General features: G+C 35.7%; 1 protein-coding gene across 4 annotated transcripts in view; it reads right to left on the bottom strand.

Annotated features, from left to right (window-relative positions):
* LOC115210632 (condensin-2 complex subunit G2) overlaps nucleotides 1-19319 on the bottom strand; it is a 201634-nt gene that overhangs the window by 160630 nt on the left and 21685 nt on the right. For all 4 annotated transcript variants that reach the window (XM_029779278.2, XM_036502154.1, XM_036502153.1 and 1 more), the window contains exon 2: nucleotides 1323-1463. In XM_029779278.2, coding sequence (XP_029635138.1) covers nucleotides 1323-1463 — 141 coding nt within the window. The remainder of the gene's footprint in view (nucleotides 1-1322; nucleotides 1464-19319) is intronic.

Here is a 19319-nt window from a genome sequence, read left to right as displayed (position 1 = left end):
TCTGGGTATTTGAGAGAGTCTAATTCTTGTGCACTTTTTGTGCTTACCACTCTAGTGTCTGCCACATACAAAGCCTAATTTCTGTTAACCAGCTTGTGATTCCACTGCACCCCGTATGTCCATATTTTACATTGGATAAACTGTATAAACTTTCTACTTGTCTTTTCCACAAATTGACCAAGGTCATTTCTCTAATGTAAGCAGAGATTTATCTGCTTTCTTTGGTCTTTGCTAAGTTAAATTTGAGGCTCTTATTCCAGGTTTTGTTTCCACCTCATAAATTTCTTTAATTCTACTAAAGGTAAGTTGTAACATGATTATCAGCAAACAGGAGTTCTCATGGGCAACTGGCTTTAAACTCTTCTGAACAGAAGACAACTAAGAACCCCTGGAGAACTATTTGTACACAAAACTCATTAACTCTCACCTTACTGGCAACATCTCTGTACATGGTTTTTATGGGTCTCACAAGCTATTCATCTATTCCTAGCTTCCTCAGCAATTACCAGATTAAAGTGACGGACCCTGTCAAAAGCTGTCTCCAGATCAATGAATGCTAAGTACAGCAGCTTACTCCACAGAATCATGCCAGATAATTTGTATATTTTTGTAGCGTTCACTTTTAAATGTATTCTCATGCTGGTATGGGTTAAACAATAAGCAAATATGTATGAAGTTTGATAATACATGAGGATTAGAAACATGAAACTAGTTGTAATTCGTGATGGCTCACTTTCAAAATAATGTGTGTATATTGGTAAAGGAATGGTTGACAAGGTGTGTCATATGATAACTTTTTGTATTTAGTCTGTCAAGTAATGGCTAAATAGACATAGCTATTCAGTAAACAGAGATCAATAAAATATATACCAGACAAAACTGAAACCAGTAAAAAAAATACAAATAAATTCAATTGACTACACTCTTCCATTTTAAATAAAAGTGAACCACAGTAGCTTCTTAAGTCAGCCAGACAAAGCATTCCTTACGAAGCTCTGAAGTTTCTGACATGACACAAAAGCCTAATATTAAAAAATAAAAAGCATTTGAGACAATGTGCCTTTACCAAGATAATTAGTAGTAAAAGTGAAATCATTACTAGGAAAACTACAACTTATACTCTATTATCTTCTAACTATGGCATGAGTCCACACATTTTCATTAATAAACTTGATACTTATTTCTCTTGTATTTCATTAATCCTAGTGTGATTTGAATACATAATCTATAAAGATCTAATCAAATACAAGTTATTTTGTTCAGTATTCATTAATTCTAGCATCTACCACACTTTTCAAATTTTAAATTCAATGTTAACATACCTCCTGTGAGGAATCATGGCTTGATTCCAAACCCAACAAGAGACTTGTTGCAATTTTAAGCAAATTCTGCCACAATTCTTCCAGCTCTCTACGACTGTAACCACTAAGAACTTCCTCCCATTCTGTATGAGAATTACTTTTCTGCAAATAGATAATCAAAGAAAAGTTATGGCATTTCAAATGTTTGTGTGTGTGTGTGTAAACGGGGTACAGCTTATGAAATAAGTTCCCATTTTTGCTGAAAATGTACATTCAAACTCATGGTGTAATAATGACCATACACAGGTTTCTTTTATGCAGAATGAAACAGTTTTAGCTGGTTATTAATGAATCTGGTTATGCTTGCTGTACTAAGTGAAAGCAGCTAAAAGCTATTTAAAAAAAAAAAATCTGTGAATATCAGGCACTAATTTTAAATAGCATTGTATTTCCTAGTAGGATACTTAAAATGAAATAGCAAATGTGAAGGTCTTTAGTCAAGCAAATAAATTCCAGGACTTCTTTTTTGAAGTTTGGCACTTGCTACACCACTTTAATTATGGGGACATAAAAGATTATAAATTCATATTATTGTACTCTATATAAGTATTGATTGTTAAATATGAATTTATAATTTTTTAATTTGTTAATGATGATTTAGATATGTACATTTATTTAATTATTATTATTTTATAGTTATTATATATGAACATAAATTTTAAAATATTAGTTAATCACTTTGGGATCTAGATCGTAAAAATGTTTTAATTTAACTAAAAGTTTCTTATTATATTTCTAGTACTAACACATTTAACCCTTTCGTTACTGTATTTATTTTGAGATGCTGTGTGTTTCCTTCAATTATTTTAAATATAACAAAGAATTCAGTAAAATAACTTGGTTATCGTTAAGCTAGTGTTAGGAACATAAATTGTGACTAAGGTTTGGTGGAAGATTTTAATTCAAAGCTCATGAAAACAAGACATTTGTACTACAGAGCCAGAGCCGGTTTTGGCCGGGTTGGTAACGAAAGGGTTAATAATGATAGTAATAATAAGTATTTTATAAAGATAAGTTATACGTTTTTACTTTGGAATTTTTCAATTCTTATTTTTTTAATTTCATAAATATTTTCAAAAAATATCTATAATATTTATGTAAGTAATAATGGACTAATTTATTTATTGTTTATATGTTTATTGATAAAAAAAATAGATTTTTAATTACTATATTTGTTTATATTTTAGATACTTATTCTTATACATTTATTATTTTATAATTATTATATGCAAACTAAAATCTAAAAATATTAAGAGTGATTGTTTTGTAAAATAATTTGGTAATTAAATATTAGGGTATAACTAGGTTAAAGTTATTCTATAGTTTATTAACGTTTTTTATTAAGCTAAATTATATCTTCACAGGTAAGTACATTTTTCTATCAATTTATTATTTCTTTTACCTGATTTAAATATATATATTTAACAATTGTAGGCAACTGATCCTAGTGTTTTAAGTTTCAATTTAGTTAATGGAATTTCTTCTATTAGAAAAATCATTATTTTATTTTTTAATAAATATTGCTTAACTCTATTTGCTTACTTATTTAACTATTATTATTGATTTTCAATAAAATTTAAATTTAATTGTAATTCGAATTTAATTATAGCCATGAAACGTACGTAGCTTTTTTTTACTTATATATTGATTATTCATTTTTATACATTTTGCGATCTAGTTATATGTTTTATAAAAATATATTTCATTTTTTATTTATAATTTGGTTTATGCCTATCATTTTTTTGAATTGCATAATAGTGGTTTTCTCTCAAATTTATATCTTACATATAACTAGCATTAAAGACCCATCGTTGCTGGGTCATAGTGCTAGTGCATGTATATATGTGTACATATTACATGTACATCTATATATATACATCTACACATAAAATACAAAATGTGCCTCTGGGATTGCAATCCCTCCAGGTCCAGCGTATTTATTGGGTATTGCATTTAGTTTTGCATGCTGATAGCATAAAGCTTGAAACTTTTCAGCATTGAACTGCATGCTATTCTTTTCAGCCCACTTGTATATTTTGTCCAGCTCACATTGCAGGTGCATAGTGTCTTCAGGTATTGCCTATGAAACTTTTGTATCATCTGCATACCTTGTGATCGTGGCTCTCTGCATGGCTGAGGGCATGTCTGAGAGGGCCAATATGGACAGTAGTGGTCTCAAAACAGTGCCTTGCGGAACACCTGGCTTCTATCCTTCGGAAAGTCATGAAGCCATTCTCCCAATTTTCCAACTATGCCAAGATCACGCAGTTTGTGACATATCATTCCATGATCGACTTTATCAAAGGCCTTTGCAAAGTTGAGATATATCACTTCCACATTTGAGTGGTTGAGCAGTCGTTTCAGTACCCAGTCATAGTGTTGTAGGAGCTGAGTTAGGCAGCTTCTTCCTGGTCGGAAACCATGTTGGGTGTGAGGCAGCAAGTCATTTTCTTCAAGGAAGGTGATTAGTTTCCTTCTGACTATTCGTTCCATGACCTTGCTGATGTGTGAGGTCAGAGAGGTAGGTCTGTAGTTCTTGGCCTCCGCTCTGCTACCTCCTTTATGAATAGGGCATATTTTACCTTCCTTCAGTTTTCTTGGAAGTTTGCCAGTTGCAAGGAAGCTCTTACATACTTTTAGAAGGATTGCTGGAAATCCATTGGGGCCAGTAGCTGAGTTTGTCTTCATTTCATCTATAGCCTTGATTACATCGTCTTCCTTTATATTGATGTAATCAATTATCGCTGCCTCTGATTTTATATCTGCAGTGGTAAAGAAGTCAGTTGGATTGCTGACTTGAAAATGCCCTAGGGGTTGAGTGAAAATATTCTTGAATTGCTCATTTAGTATTTCACTTATCCTTATTGGATTTCCTGTGAGTGTGCCATCCAATTCAAGGAGTGGCCCTATCCTACAGTGCACCGTAGCTGTTTCTTTGGCATACCTGTAGAAAGCTCTGGGGTTAGATTTTATGTTGTCTATAGCCCAGGCTTCTTTGTCTGCTTTCTTTTTCATGGGAGAGTTGCAGACATTTTTCAATTTCCAACAGTTTTATTTTCAGGCGGGACTTTTCACTGTTTTCAATTTGTTTGTTTAGGCGATTTGAAACTTTTGTACGCCGTCTCATTAGAATTTTCCTCTCTCTGGGGATTTTGTTCTTGTGTACAGTGACTGTAATACTGAAACTATTAAAGTGAAAGTATTATATAACAGGGATGAACCATTAACAGTGGTCATCCATTTTGTTAGAAGAAGATCCGCTATGGTCGTATATGCTACACCACTGGTTTTTCAATTCATATTAATCAAATTAATATTCAATTTTTCACCCTTATTATGTGTGTGTGTGTGTGTGTGTATTAGCAATTCGTATAAAATTGCATCAATGACTTGAACAAGTGGTTTCACATAAATGGGGATAAATTAAAAAGGTTTGTTGTTATTATTATTACTGTTTGACTATTGTAATCACGTTTGTTAAATAATTGTAAACTGTAACTTTCGGAGAAGGGCTTTGGTTATTGTTTAAAAATTGAATTGTGTCCCTGTTTGGGGAAATTGACAATATTTTCACCGTCTTTACGGAAGCATTTTTCTTAAAATGCCTTCGATAGAAGAAAGTCCAAAAATGAATTTCGCTGCAGCCATACACTTCTATACAAGAGGGAGAACAAGATCCAATTGATCGAAATTGTAAGAGATGGGCCTACAATTCCAGTCTGTTATATATTTTGAGTATTGTTATCACTAGCGATATCAAGATATAATTTTGTATTTTATGTGTAGATGTATATATATATAGATGTACATGTAATATGTACACATATATATACATGCTTAATATATCTACTCATACACACATACGCACACACACACACACAAATACATAGGGGCAGGTGTGACTGTGTGGTAACAAACTACGTTCCAAACACATGGTCCTGGGTTCAGTCCCACTGTGTGGTGACTTGGCATGTGTCTTCTGCTGTAGCCTCAGACCAACAAAAGCCTTCTCAGTGGATTTTGTACATGTATACAGGTATATATACATGCATACGTACATATTCGGCATAAACACTCTACCACTACAACTAATAACTGTTGGGAACACTTTCAAACCTTCTTCTTGCAGAAGTTAGGCAGCATCAGGACATTGCAGTAGCTGTAGCCTCCTCTGGCATTGCAGCTACTTTGTTACCCGGTGGCAGGACAGCACACTCAACTTTTAAACTCCCTCTCAATTTAGCAGCATCCAAAATGCCTTCATGCAACATCAACAAAAGCTCAGATCAGGGACAAGTACTTAAAATGTGTCATCTAATTGTCTGGGATGAGTGCACTATGGCTCACAAGGGAGCTTTGGAAGCATTAGATAGAGCCTGAAAGACATCCGAGACTGTCAGGCTCCAATAGGAGGTGTAACGCTTCTATTGTCAGGTGATTTCAGGCAAACTTCCTGTCATTCTGAAAGGCACTAGAGCAGATGAAGTTCAAGCATGCCTAAAGTCATCTACCCTGTGGCATCATGTTACAATCCTCAGTCTCACCACTAACATGAGAGCTCAGCTACATGGCGACAAAATGTCCACAAGGTTTGCACAGGACATTTTGACACTTGGTGAAGGCAAGATGCCTCTCGATGCTGCAGGACAAATGGAAGTGTGGTAATTTTCCTCTGTTGTTAATTCTGTAGATGACCTCAAAAACAAAGTCTTTCCCAACTTCACACAAAACTACCAAAATCACAATTAGCTCCAAAAAACGTTGCTGTTAACAAAATTAATCAACAGCTAATGCATTCTCTTCCCGGCACTATACACATTTACAAGTCTGTTGATACAATTCCTGATATAAATGAAGTTGTGAACTATCCTCCTGAATTTCTCAATTCACTGGAGCCTCCTGGACTACCTCCACACATATTAGCACTTAAAGTTGGAACTCCTGTAATGCTACTCTGCAATCTGGAACCACCAAGACTTTGCAATGGAACATGACTGGTGATAAAGAAAATGATGTCACATGTTATCAAGGCGATCATTCTTTCTGGATGTGGAAAAGGTGATGACGTCTTTATTCCAAGAATTCCTCTTACTCCATCAACAGCAGAAATTCCATTTACATTCAGAAGACTGCAATTCCACCTTCGTGTCAGCTTTGCCATGTCCATTAACAAATCTAAGGGTCAAACCCTCTCTGTAGTTGGTCTTGGAAAAGCCCTGCGTCTCACATGGGCAACTGTATGTTGGTTGCTCAAGAGTAGGAACCAAAAGACACCTTTTTGTATATGCTCCACAAGGATAAACAAGGAACAATGTTTACATCGAGGTGTTATAACCTCAACAGCCAGGAGGTATATACATGATCCCCCTTTTTTTTTTTTAACAAACTTCATGTACTTTCATGTACGTGTATCCATATATATATAAAGCGGAAAAGTCTAATTCTTCAATTGAATGTAACCGGGCAATGCCGGGTTTCTCTGCTAGTGTGTATATATGTATATATATATATCAGAAATATTAAATTTCTCAATATCTCATAGAGATATGTACTGTGGTGGAGCGATAGAGTGGTTGTATACTTAACATGACAGTCCTGTAAGGGAATTACACCAGCGCTGTTTAGCCCTAGGAAGCATCGACGCTTCCTGTCAGCCTTGACACATTTCCTGTGTCCTTATATATTTATTTTTTAAAATTTTTATATATATATAAGGACACAGGAAATGTGTCAAGGCCGACAGGAAGCATCGATGCTTCCTAGGACAGTATACAACCACACACTCTCTCTCTCTCTCTCTCTCTCTATATATATATATATATATATACGAGAAAGAAGCAACAAGAATGGATTAGTTGCTTCTTTCTCGTTTATAATCACCCCACATTACTGTATGGTTAACACCATATAGTTTTTCTGGTGCATCTAAGTTAAGTACCACATTCAAGTAAATTCATTGGAATTGACTTGAATCTTAATTGCTTTGATTGAATATATATATATATATATATATATATATATCTTTCTCTTTCTCACTTTTACTTGTTTCAGTCATTTGACTGCGGCCATGCTGGAGCACCGCCTTTAATCGAGCAACTCGACCCCGGGACTTATTCTTTTGTAAGCCCAGTATTTATTCTATCGGTCTCTTTTGCCGAACCGCTAGGTAACGGGGACATAAACACACCAGCATCGGTTGTCAAGCAATGCTAGTGGGACAAACACAGACACACACACGCATATATATATATATATATATATTAATTCTACAAAATTAGAAAATGGAGAAACATACTTAAATCAATCAAACATCAACCAACAGATGATACCCAATCAATACTTTATTACACCATTACATAACAGTAAAGGCATTATACAAAATATATTGTAAATATAATTAGACAAGGAAATAGAAATATAAAATATAAAATATAATATGTAATTATATCATATCTGACAGCTGTTTCGGCAGTAAGGGCAATCATGCCTCATTTAACCTATAAGCCATATAAGGCAGGTATAAATGAGACATTAACAAGGATGCCCCACGGCCTCTTCAGAGAATTTAATAAATTATAATTGTGAAAAAATTTTTTCCATATACATATCTATATAAAAATGTAAAATATAAAAACGTGTGCATAGACACCATAATACTACACATATATATATATATTCATTAATACAATAATACAAGATACACAAAACAAAATAAAACAAAATATATATCAATATATATTAATAAGCTCAGTTATTCTACATATTGAGTTAATAGTTCTAAAAACTACCACACAAGAAGATATATGCACACTCACATTTAAATTAAAATCAGACTTATACATGAAAAGTAATAAAAAATCACATTTCAGTTCATAAAATTATAAACCTGTAAAAGTCAATAATAATTACTATTAATATTAATAATAATAATAATAATAATAATAATAATAGATACAGTTATGTCTGCACCAAGTACATCCATCGGATATCTACATATCTAAGTGTCTGGTTATTCTGTCTGCTTGATATTGATTATTCTAGATTAATTCGATTGGCTTATAGTTTAAAATTTGAATCACAAAAGAAATTTTACAGTTAGTTAGTCAAGAAACGCACATACGCACACGCACATCCACAGATCAATCGCACATACATACATAATTATATGTATACACACATAGACTCATACACATATATATCCACAAATCAAGTCCAACACATAAATAAATAAATAAATAAATAATAAAAGAGGTATAATCCTATCCATGCAGGCATTGAGCTTCTCAAAACTAAAAACATGCCACAAAATAACAAAATAGATCCACTCATATATTTCCATAAAATATTTGTTTTAAAGATACATATATTTATATATCACGACATCGAATGTTATTTTCGCAGGGTATACGCAGTATGTGAACACCGGTTATTTTCCGTAGTCAACATAACGATTACTGATTACACGGTAATTTGTTATAATCGCATGTACGCTAAGTTATAAATTATAGATTAATTTTTTATAGTAAATATATATCTCTTTTCAACGTAATAAAACCAGTGCCATTATAATATTAATATTTAACCAACAAGGAACCTAACCTACGAGCTAATAGAATTACACTCAGATATACATACTCTTGTGTATCATCAGATATAAACGAACGCACCGGGGACTAACTAATACAGTTAAATATAAGTAAATAACAGAAATTAAATTAATTATAAGTTAATAAATTGTAAATACTTAAGTTAAAATGTGATAAAATAAAAAAGAAGAAATAATTAAAAATTACATACATAATATAAGTACAAACCAGTATACATGTATCCATATATTAATTATTAAAATAAAAAATTGATATATATGTATATATCTACACTTAAATAATTAAATAAATAAATAAATAAATAAGTAGATGACTAAATGAATAGATAGATACACTAGAGAACAAAAACAGATAAATGCATAGGTGCAGGTATACCTAATATGTAGTAATGCTAATATGCATATATCCATATATGCTTAAAAGAGTATATATGTAAATAAATAACATAAATAAAGTGAAGATATATATTAAAGAAAGTACTAATATAAACTTAGTATACAGGCTAATATTATGTAAATTTATACCTATAGATAATGAGTAAAAAAAGAATAGATGAATAACATAATGTACAAATCCAGAAGACTAAATACAGACTAAATATATAAGGCTGCTAATATTTATAGAGCCAAATGTGAGTAAATGAAAAGGTATGTTAATAAAGCCTAAGATACAGATTAAGGTGAGTACAAAGATACACCAAATTTACAATATATAAGCCTGCCAAATAAACACATACAAAAACCCAAGTTCTCAACCTATACAAACAAACTCCCAAAAAGACTCTCATATATTACATAATAGTATTACATTATCAGGGGCTAGGTATCTAACTATGATATTCATACACACTCTGTAATATTAGAAAACTTCAAGAATCACATATTACAAAGCAAATACCAAAATGAATATATTATTTCATGCCATAGTGTATTACCCTTAAAAAAAACAAGACAAAAAAACCCATATACAAAAAGCAATTAATACTGGACATATATATTTTTATACATGTGTAGCTACAAAATTATATAAAAAATTATAAATTTATAAGTTGATAAGTTGCATGTTTTAGAATTGTAGAAGACCACTAGTATAGTTAGATACAGAAGGGAGTTAAAATATTACTAGTAGAAATGCTAAGTTCTATTTGAATCTAGAAAAAGTGTACGGTAGTCTATGAATGCAAAAAAATTTTTTTCATTTATGTTGTTAATAATATGCCTACCCGCTTTGATAATGAAAAAAAATTCATTAATACATAGAGAGCATTTTTTATTTTTTTCCATTATACACAGGTGCCGAAGTTAGTATTTTCCAATTTAATCTAAAATCTAAGTTCTTACTTTTGAGTTCCCAAATGTATGCACTTAACCCTGTAGAGTACATCCTATTTTTATTTCTAAAAGTATATCTGTGATAATTAAGTCTGTTTCATGCTATTCATAGTTGCTCCAATATACACCCTACTACTAAATTGTGTATCCAAAGTGCATTGGTAAACTACCTCTTTCCTGAGGCATTGATTACCAAACACACATTTATTTCTGTTTCTGAAATTACAGTTATTAACAGATTGGGGTAATCTAAGATTGGTCCCCAATCCTGTAACACCATTCACATTTGTAGTGTTACAATTATTATTGCCATCCAAACCCAAATTCAACGAACGAGTTAATTTAACATTATTGGTGATATTCCTACCAATAGTACTAGTATTGGTAGTAGTAGTATCATCCATTACATTGATATTTTCCCTAGCAGGTACGGTACTCACATAATTTATAAGAGGGTTATTCCCGTTAGCCCCAAAAGAATTATTGCTCCTATTATTAAAGAGAGGTAAATTTCTATTATCTAAATTTGACTTTCTATCTTTATAGAAGTAATCAAGTTTCCTGTTATTAAAAGAGGAGATGATGGTGGCTAGATTATGAGTAATGCTATATCCTATTCTAATAGTACCATTGTTAATTAAATGACTAAATTTATTCCTATCCTTACCAAAGTGTCTAAATATTACATTATGCAATGCTCTAACTATGTCTGTTTTTATCTGCATTGCATATGGGATAATAAGCCACAGTGTATCCATATCAGTATTAGGGTTGCCTATCAAATTATTGTTTTTTTAGTAAAAACCTTATTCCTAGACCAACCCATATGTTTACTATCCTTACCATTGTTATTGTTATGTCTATCTATATCAATATTCCCATAATTATTACGCAAGTAAACTTTACTATTATCATATCTACTATAAGTTTTGATATGTATATTATTAATATTACTACCATTACCTGTTTGAGCAGATCTATTTAAGCTACCGTCCACCAATCCGAGGTTAACACCACCCCTATAATTATTATAGGCGTTTTCATATATTCTATTTTTCCTTTTCTTATAGTTATTATTATTTGTCCTAAATCTATTGGCGTTGTTCCTAATAGTTCCCCCTCCATTTGGAGGATTCCCCTTAGGTATATACCATATTTTACTTTTGTAGCCTGCTTTTAGCAATGCTACATTGTATCTATCACAATGCTTATTGAAAATGTCCTCATTTGAGGATAAACAAGAAATTCTCTGACTAATGCTACGCACTAGTGCACTTTTAATTTGAGGGGGGTGATTGCTAGAACGGTTTATATATATTAGGTTAGAATTGGGTTTAATATAAGGTTCATGCATCCCATTAGTAATGTTACAATTGACATCCAAATAATTAGCAGAATAGTTTTCACTCCCAATGATAATGGATAGGCCGAAACTTTTTAAAAATTTATTTATTCTTTTTTTCAGAAGATCTAATCTCCTATTAGATGTATTCCTTACACAAAATAAAGCATCATCCCTATATAATCCTCCTTTTAATTCAGGGAATTCCCTACTAATGTTGTCCAATAGATACATTCCTACTAGATCAGTCACTTCCGCTGAGTCCAGCGATCCCATGGTGATGTCGAACAAATTGGGTGTGTCCTTTCTAGCCCAAAGTTTATTGTCAAACTCTATTAAAGTTTTCCTAGCTGTTAAGATAACCTTAATCTCACCCATACTTAATTTAGTGTATTTTCTAGCAAAAATTAAAGCCTTATTTAATATAATAGGGTTAATGGAAGTGTAATAGTTTTGTATATCAAATTGGATGAATTTACTTCTATTATTGCTGTTGTCACAGACCTTCATGGCAGAAAACCAATCCAAAGCACCTTGAGTATTCTTCCAAAGGCTAAGTTTAATTTTACTGCGAATAGTAGGTAGATATTTATCGAGAATGAGTTTGCTCAGTCTGCCTAAGTCAGACTTGGTAGGGCAAATCAATCTGACCTGTGTATTTCCAAGAAAGTTCTCTTTATGGTCCTTTAGTGTAATTCTCAGTCTGGTTGGGGTGTACGGTTCCGTTTTTTCTTCTAGGTAGTAGTCCAACATTATTTCTCAGATTTCAAGGTTCAGTTTTCTAAGCATGCTAAAATGTACAATTTTGTATTTCTTAGTGATTTCTTTGTGTAGTAGATCATGATATGTAGGAATGTCAATGTTATAGATGTTGCTGGTTTTGTCAGAATGTGTTAGAATGCCGTTCTTACTCTTGAGAGTTCTTATTAATTCTTTTAATTCCCTTCGGTGCTGGTTGTACCTCAATGGATGATTTCTAAATTTTATGTTTTTTATAGTCTCCCATAGTTCTTGTTCAAAGTTATCTAGATGTGTATTTGGTGGAGGAGACTTCCTAGATTTAAATGTAGTGCCTGTTAATTTTATTATTTCTTCGTAGGTACTCCCAGTTCCATTACGGATAGTTTCCCCAGTGTGTTGTTGGTTTATTTTTTTGTTATAGTTCTCATGGTGGAAAATCCTCCATCTAATCATATATATATACATATATACGACGGGCTTCTTTCAGTTTCCGTCTACCAAATCCAGTCACAAGGCTTTGGTCGGCCCGAGGCTATAGTAGAAGACACTTGCTCAAGGTGCCACACATTGGACTAAACCCAGAACCATGTGTATATATTTTTTGTTTGTTTGTTTCAGCTCAGAGCTGCGGCCATGCTGATGCTTCGCCGTTTTGTGCAACATTGTTATTACGAAGAACCCCCTCTATTATGTGGCACTTGGTGAAGAATGGAGTTTGATATAGCTACTCTCATTTGCACCTCTTGCCGTGAAGTAGGTTCATCTGGGACTCTCGACAGGATGCGCTACCAGCATCCAAAACTGAATATTAAACTTACAGGATACACTGATCCACAGGGAATTTCAATCCCAGAGTCTAAGTCTGTGAGGGACCTGGGTATTGACATGAGTGATGATACATCTTTACAAGTGCACATTACCAGGATGGCGACAAAGTGCAGACGACTGGCTGGATGGATCCTAAGAACATTCAGAACCAGAGATAAGGAAACCATGATGGTCCTCTGGCGGACATTTGTCCTCAGCTGCCTGGATTACTGCTCACAGCTATGGTCACCCACCAGTGTAAAATTAACAGCGGACCTTGAAGCAATCCAGAGAAGATTCACAAAGAAGATCGTCTCTTTGCAACAGCTCAGCTACTGGGAAAGGTTGAAACAGCTAAGACTCAACTCTTTAGAGAGAAGACGGGAGAGGTATGCAATAATATATGTCTGGAAGATCCTGGAAGAAATTGTGCCAAATTTTGGCATTGTAAGCTACACCAATGCTAGAACGGGACGACACTGCATAGTGCCAAAGATCCCAGCAATGCCATCACGCATTAGGACCAGCTTCTGCAACAGCCTGGGTTTCAAGGGCCCACAGCTTTTTAATATTCTCCCAAAGACTCTGAGGAACTTGCATAAAGTAGATGTAGCACTTTTTAAATCAAAGCTGGACACCTTCCTGTCGAGGGTCCCAGATGAAACTACCTCACGGCAAGAGGTGCAAATGAGAGTAGCTATGTCAAACTCCATTCTTCACCAAGTGCCACATAGAGGAGGTTCTTCGTAATAACAGTGTAGCACAAAACGGCGGTGCATCAGCATGGCCGCAGCTCTGAGCTGAAATGAGCAAAAAATATATATATATATTCCAGTTTGCATAGAGGAAAAACGCGTTTGCTCTTGCTCTGTGAAAAAACAAAAAGGTTTGCATAAATCGATGAAATAATCTACTAAAACTAACAAAACGTAGAAATTGTTAATTAATAACGATCTACTAAAATACATTAATTAAAAATATATTAATTAAAAACGTAATATATTTCACTTGAAGCCAAATACAATATATTAAAGTTAGTTACGCATGCTAGATTCTTCGCCGAAAAAGCACGTGGTGGCAAGTCTTTAATTTATCTCTAGCCAAATGTAAGAAGGAAAAAGAATTGTTCTCTTTTCTGTTTTGAAAGAAAACTTCTTCGTACAAGCACGAGGGTTTGGACTGTACCTTTTACGATAAGTATCCCTTCCAGTTGTTTGTTTATTAATCTTTTGTTTTCTTTTAATATAAGCTAACATCTCAGTTACGATTTAAGATGTCATCTTTGTTTACACTCTGAGAATAACTTTCTTTCAACTTCTGTTTCGCTTTCATTTCATCTCTATAAAACTAATATTTAAAAATTCTTTTCATATGCTTATTTTCCTGTAATGTAAGTTAATTTGAGCTACGACTGAGCTAGAAATACAATCATAATTTTATCGTAATTTCATTTTATCCCTATAAAACTAATTTTAAAAATCCCTTTCATTTGTTTATTTTCCTGTAATTTAAGCTAACGACTGAGTTAGAAAGAATTAAATAATTCTTTCATTTCCTCACTCTCTATCTCCTCTCTCCTCCCTTACATATATTCCCCCACTTCCAGCTCCCTTCCTTTATCTCTCTTTACGCTTACCCTTTCCCTCTCTCTTGCATATCTTACTCTTTTTCTCATCTCTCTCCCTCTTTCATATCCTCCTCTTCTCTCATTCCTCTTTCCTCTCCATCTCACATCTACCTCTCCTCTCATATACATCTCATTCGCCCATTATTCTCACTCCGTCTCTCCCTCTCTCTCAGATCCTTCATCCTGTCTCTCCTTCACTCTGTCTCTTTCTCTTGCTATCCTCTCCCTCCCTCTCTTCCCCTCCTCTCATTCACTCTGTCTCCCCTTCGATTCCCCTCCTCTCCCCCTCCCCTACCTTCCTCTATCTCTTTAACACACCACAACCCCTTGCTTTCCTCCTATCACCCTCTCGATTTCTTTCATAGCACCTCTCTCTTTCCTTCCTATCTCCCTATCTCTTTCCCTATTTCCCCCCCTCTGTGTTTCTCCGTCTCTACCTCCCTCAATCCCTCATTACCTCTCTAGCCTCTACTCCCCCTCTATACTTCAAAACGAAGATGGCACCAAAGTGGGAAAAGAATGAATTAAATCTTCTGCTAAGAGCATGGACGATTGCTAGTGGCGATCCGCCAAACAACAACATCACTACCGCGCTAAAGAACAATGGATTTCATAGAACCATTGACCAAATAGAACAAAAAAAGGTGAATTTATCGGGTCTTACATGCTTATAAGACCACACATCAAAACATCGGATAACATAATTGAAAGTTATTGTGGCAAGGCTGATGAGGATGAAGAGGACGAAAAAGAGAAGGAAGCCAGAAGTCTCTGTGATCCAGGGGTTCTGCAGGAAAAATGGATCACCTACCCTGGTGAACGACCAGGTAGTGAAGGATAGGGGAGCCAAGGGAGCAGTAACCGGAAGCCCCCCTGTACCAGTGGTCCTACAAAGAAATGAGATATTAGAAAAACAGAAGTAAAAAGGGAGGACCGAAAACAAAAATAAGGAGGGAAAGGGAAGAAAAGGCAAAAAGAAGTGCGCTCCTCAGATGTTCTGCACAACGCAGCAGCTGAGAAAGTCTTTTTTATGCATGGCACAAAGAATAGTCCGGCAGCTAACCTGGCTACACCAAGCAGAGAGAAGGAACCCTGCCCACCACTATGCAAGACCACCACAGTCAACAGACACAGGATGGCCTCCCCTAACGCCTGCACAGCCGTCACCCCAGTACTTTTACTAAATATTGGGGGCCTGTTGCATCAAAATAGAAACAAAATTTCTTTCCTGAGAGATCTTACTGCATGCAATCAAGCGCTATGCATAGCACTCGTGGAAACTCACCTCAGGCCTGATATAGAGGACGCAGAAGTACACATATCAAACTATGCCATACTGGGAACAGACAGAAGGGAAAGGAGCCATGGTGGAGTTGCTGTATACATCCGAGATGACCTCACACCCCAGGTCTTAATGACATACTCAAATTCGGTATATGACACTTTAATTGTATACATAAGACAACATAATATAGTCATATGCAATACATATTGCCCACCGGATGCCCCAAATCACATAGGCAAGTTTGAAGATTGCCTCACAAGAATTAAAGAAATCCTCATGACTCTGGAACACCACGTGACCATATTTCTTATGGGTGATTTCAACTTCCCCAATGTCAAATGGCCCGAAGGTCTCATACTCTCAGGAATGAATCATTGCAAGCAAGTACAGGTGGAGTCCCTGCTCAACCTCACCAATGCCTTATTCATGGAGCAAGTTGTACTCAAACCAACTAGGGCGAATAACATTCTGGATCTCTGCTTCTCGAACAATATGGACTCATTCATGATGTGAAAGTGACACTGACATTAGTTTCGGATCACAACATAATAGATCTGTCTATGTTTGGGCCAAAAGTAACCAGAGGCATACAGCCAAAAGGAAGCACCTGAAATATCTCCAATCTGAACTTCCACAAAGCAGATTGGAAATCGATCCAAAAGGAGATCCTCAGAGAGGACTGGCCAGAATGTCTCTCCACACCAGACATTGACATGAAACTTGAATGTTTCATGTCTTCTGTGCAAGCTGTATGCCAGAAATATGTCCCAGAGCACAAAGCCAAAACAAATAGGAGCAAGTTTCCAAGAGACAGGAAGATCCTCATGAGACGACGGACGAAGGTTGCAAATCGTCTCAACCAACATCCCAAAAGTAGCAAAACGTCCCGCCTAAAAACAACACTGATGGAGATCGAAAAAAGGCTGCAACAATCCTATACGAGAGAGAAAGCAGACAAAGAAGCCTGGGTTATAAAAAACATTAAATCAAACCCAAAGGCCTTCTTTCATTACGCGAAAGAAACAGTCTCAGTGCACTACAAGATAGGACCCCTCCTCCAACAGGATGGCTCCCTCACAGACATTCCAACTAGGATCAGTAAGATGCTGAATGACCAGTTCAAAAGTGTCTTTACCACCCCGTTGGAACACAGACAAGTGAACGAACCAGTGGACTTCTTTGCCGCTTCACCTATAACCAGCGAGGCAGTTACAATAGAACGTATTGACATTAGCGAAGTTGTCCTACTCACCATAGATGAAGTGGACACAAACTCAACTGCTGGTCCAGATGTTTTCCCAGCAATCCTCCTCAAAGCGTGTAAGCATGCCCTGGCAAAAACCCTCAAGATTCTCTTCCAGAGATTTCTTGCGAATGGCAAACTGCCAAGCAAGCTGAAGGAGGGAATAATATGCCCAATACATAAAGGGGGAAGTAGAGCAGATGCCAAACACTATAGGCCTATCTCTCTGACTACACACATCAGCAAAGTCATGGAACGGATAGTCAGAAAGAAACTAATTGCATTCCTTGAGGAAAATAACTTGCTGAGTGATACCCAGCATGGTTTTCGACCAGGTAGGAGCTGCCTGACCCAGCTCTTACAACATTATGACTGGGTGTTGAGGCAGTTACTCTACAAATCAAATGTGGACGTAATCTACCTTGATTTTGCAAAGGGTTTTGACAAGGTGGATCATGGTATGATATGCCACAAACTGCGTGACCTCGGCATAGCTGGAAAACTTGGAGTGTGGTTACATGACTTCCTGAAAGATAGGAGTCAGGCAGTAGTGGTTAATGGAGCCACCTCTATGAACACACAAATAGTGAACGGTGTTCCACAGGGTACTGTCTTGGGACCACTGCTTTTTATAGTGGCCCTCACAGATATGCCCTCAAATGCCCGGATAGCCACTCTGGCAAGCTATCCAGACGATATGAAAGTCTCGCAGAAAATACAGAACCCCAGCGATGTTGCACACCTGCAGTAGGAGTTGGACTCAATCTACAGATGGGCTGAGGATAATAAAATGCAGTTTAATGCTGAAATATTCCAGGCCCTTCGCTACCAGCATCCAAAACTGAATATTATACTTACAGGATACACCGGTCCACAGGGAATTTCAATCCCAGAGCCTAAGTCTGTGAGGGACCTGGGTATCGACATGAGTGATGAAACCTCTTTACAAGTGCACATTACCAGGATGGCGACAAAGTGCAGACGACTGGCTGGATGGAACCTAAGAACATTCAGAACCAGAGATAAGGAAACCATGATGGTCCTCTGGCAGACATTCGTCCTCAGCTGCCTGGATTACTGCTCACAGCTATGGTCACCCACCAGTGTAAAATTAACAGCGGACCTTGAAGCAATCCAGAGAAGATCGTCTCTTTGCAACAGCTCAGCAACTGGGAAAGATTGAAACAGCTAAGACTCTACTCCCTGGAGAGAAGAAGAGAGAGGTATGCAATAATATATGTCTGGAAGATCCTGGATGGAATTGTGCCAAATTTTGGCATTGTAAGCTACACAAATGCTAGAACGGGACGACACTGCATAGTGCCAAAGACCCCAGCAATGCCATCATGCTTCAGGACCAGCTTCTGCAACATCCTGGGTCTCAAAGGCCCACAGCTTTTTAATATTCTTCCAAAGAGTTTGAGGAACTTGCACAAAGTAGATGTAGCAGTTTTTAAATCAAAGCTGGACCTGTCGAGAGTCCCAGATGAACCTACCTCACGGCAAGAAGTGCAAATAAGAGTAGGTATATCAAACTCCATTCTTCACCAAGTGCCACATATTAGAGGAGGTTCTTCGTAATAACAGTGTAGCACAAAACGGCGGTGTATCAGCATGGCCGCAGCTCTGAGCTGAAACTAGAAAAAAACCCAAAAATGTATATATATATATATATATATATATATATATATACATACATATATATATAAGTAAATAAATGGTAGAACGAAGTACCGATATTTACTGGAAAATAGCGATTGTAATAAATACGACGCTATTGTATAGCCTCACTGCGTATATACTAGCAAAGACATGTGTGTGCAACAAACATGAAAAAGATTTGTCTTACCTCTAAGAAGAACATCTGAAAAATGAAAAACCTAGAAACGGATAATGCAGGAACGGTTTCAGACTCTTCAAATACGTTTGACAACGTAGATTTAATTTGTCCTGATCAGCTGCATATACCTAGACA

The sequence above is a fragment of the Octopus sinensis genome, linkage group LG4 (assembly GCF_006345805.1).
Source record: "Octopus sinensis linkage group LG4, ASM634580v1, whole genome shotgun sequence".
NCBI classification, from domain to species: Eukaryota; Metazoa; Mollusca; class Cephalopoda; order Octopoda; family Octopodidae; genus Octopus; species Octopus sinensis.
This window is presented reverse-complemented; position numbering and strand designations above follow the sequence as displayed.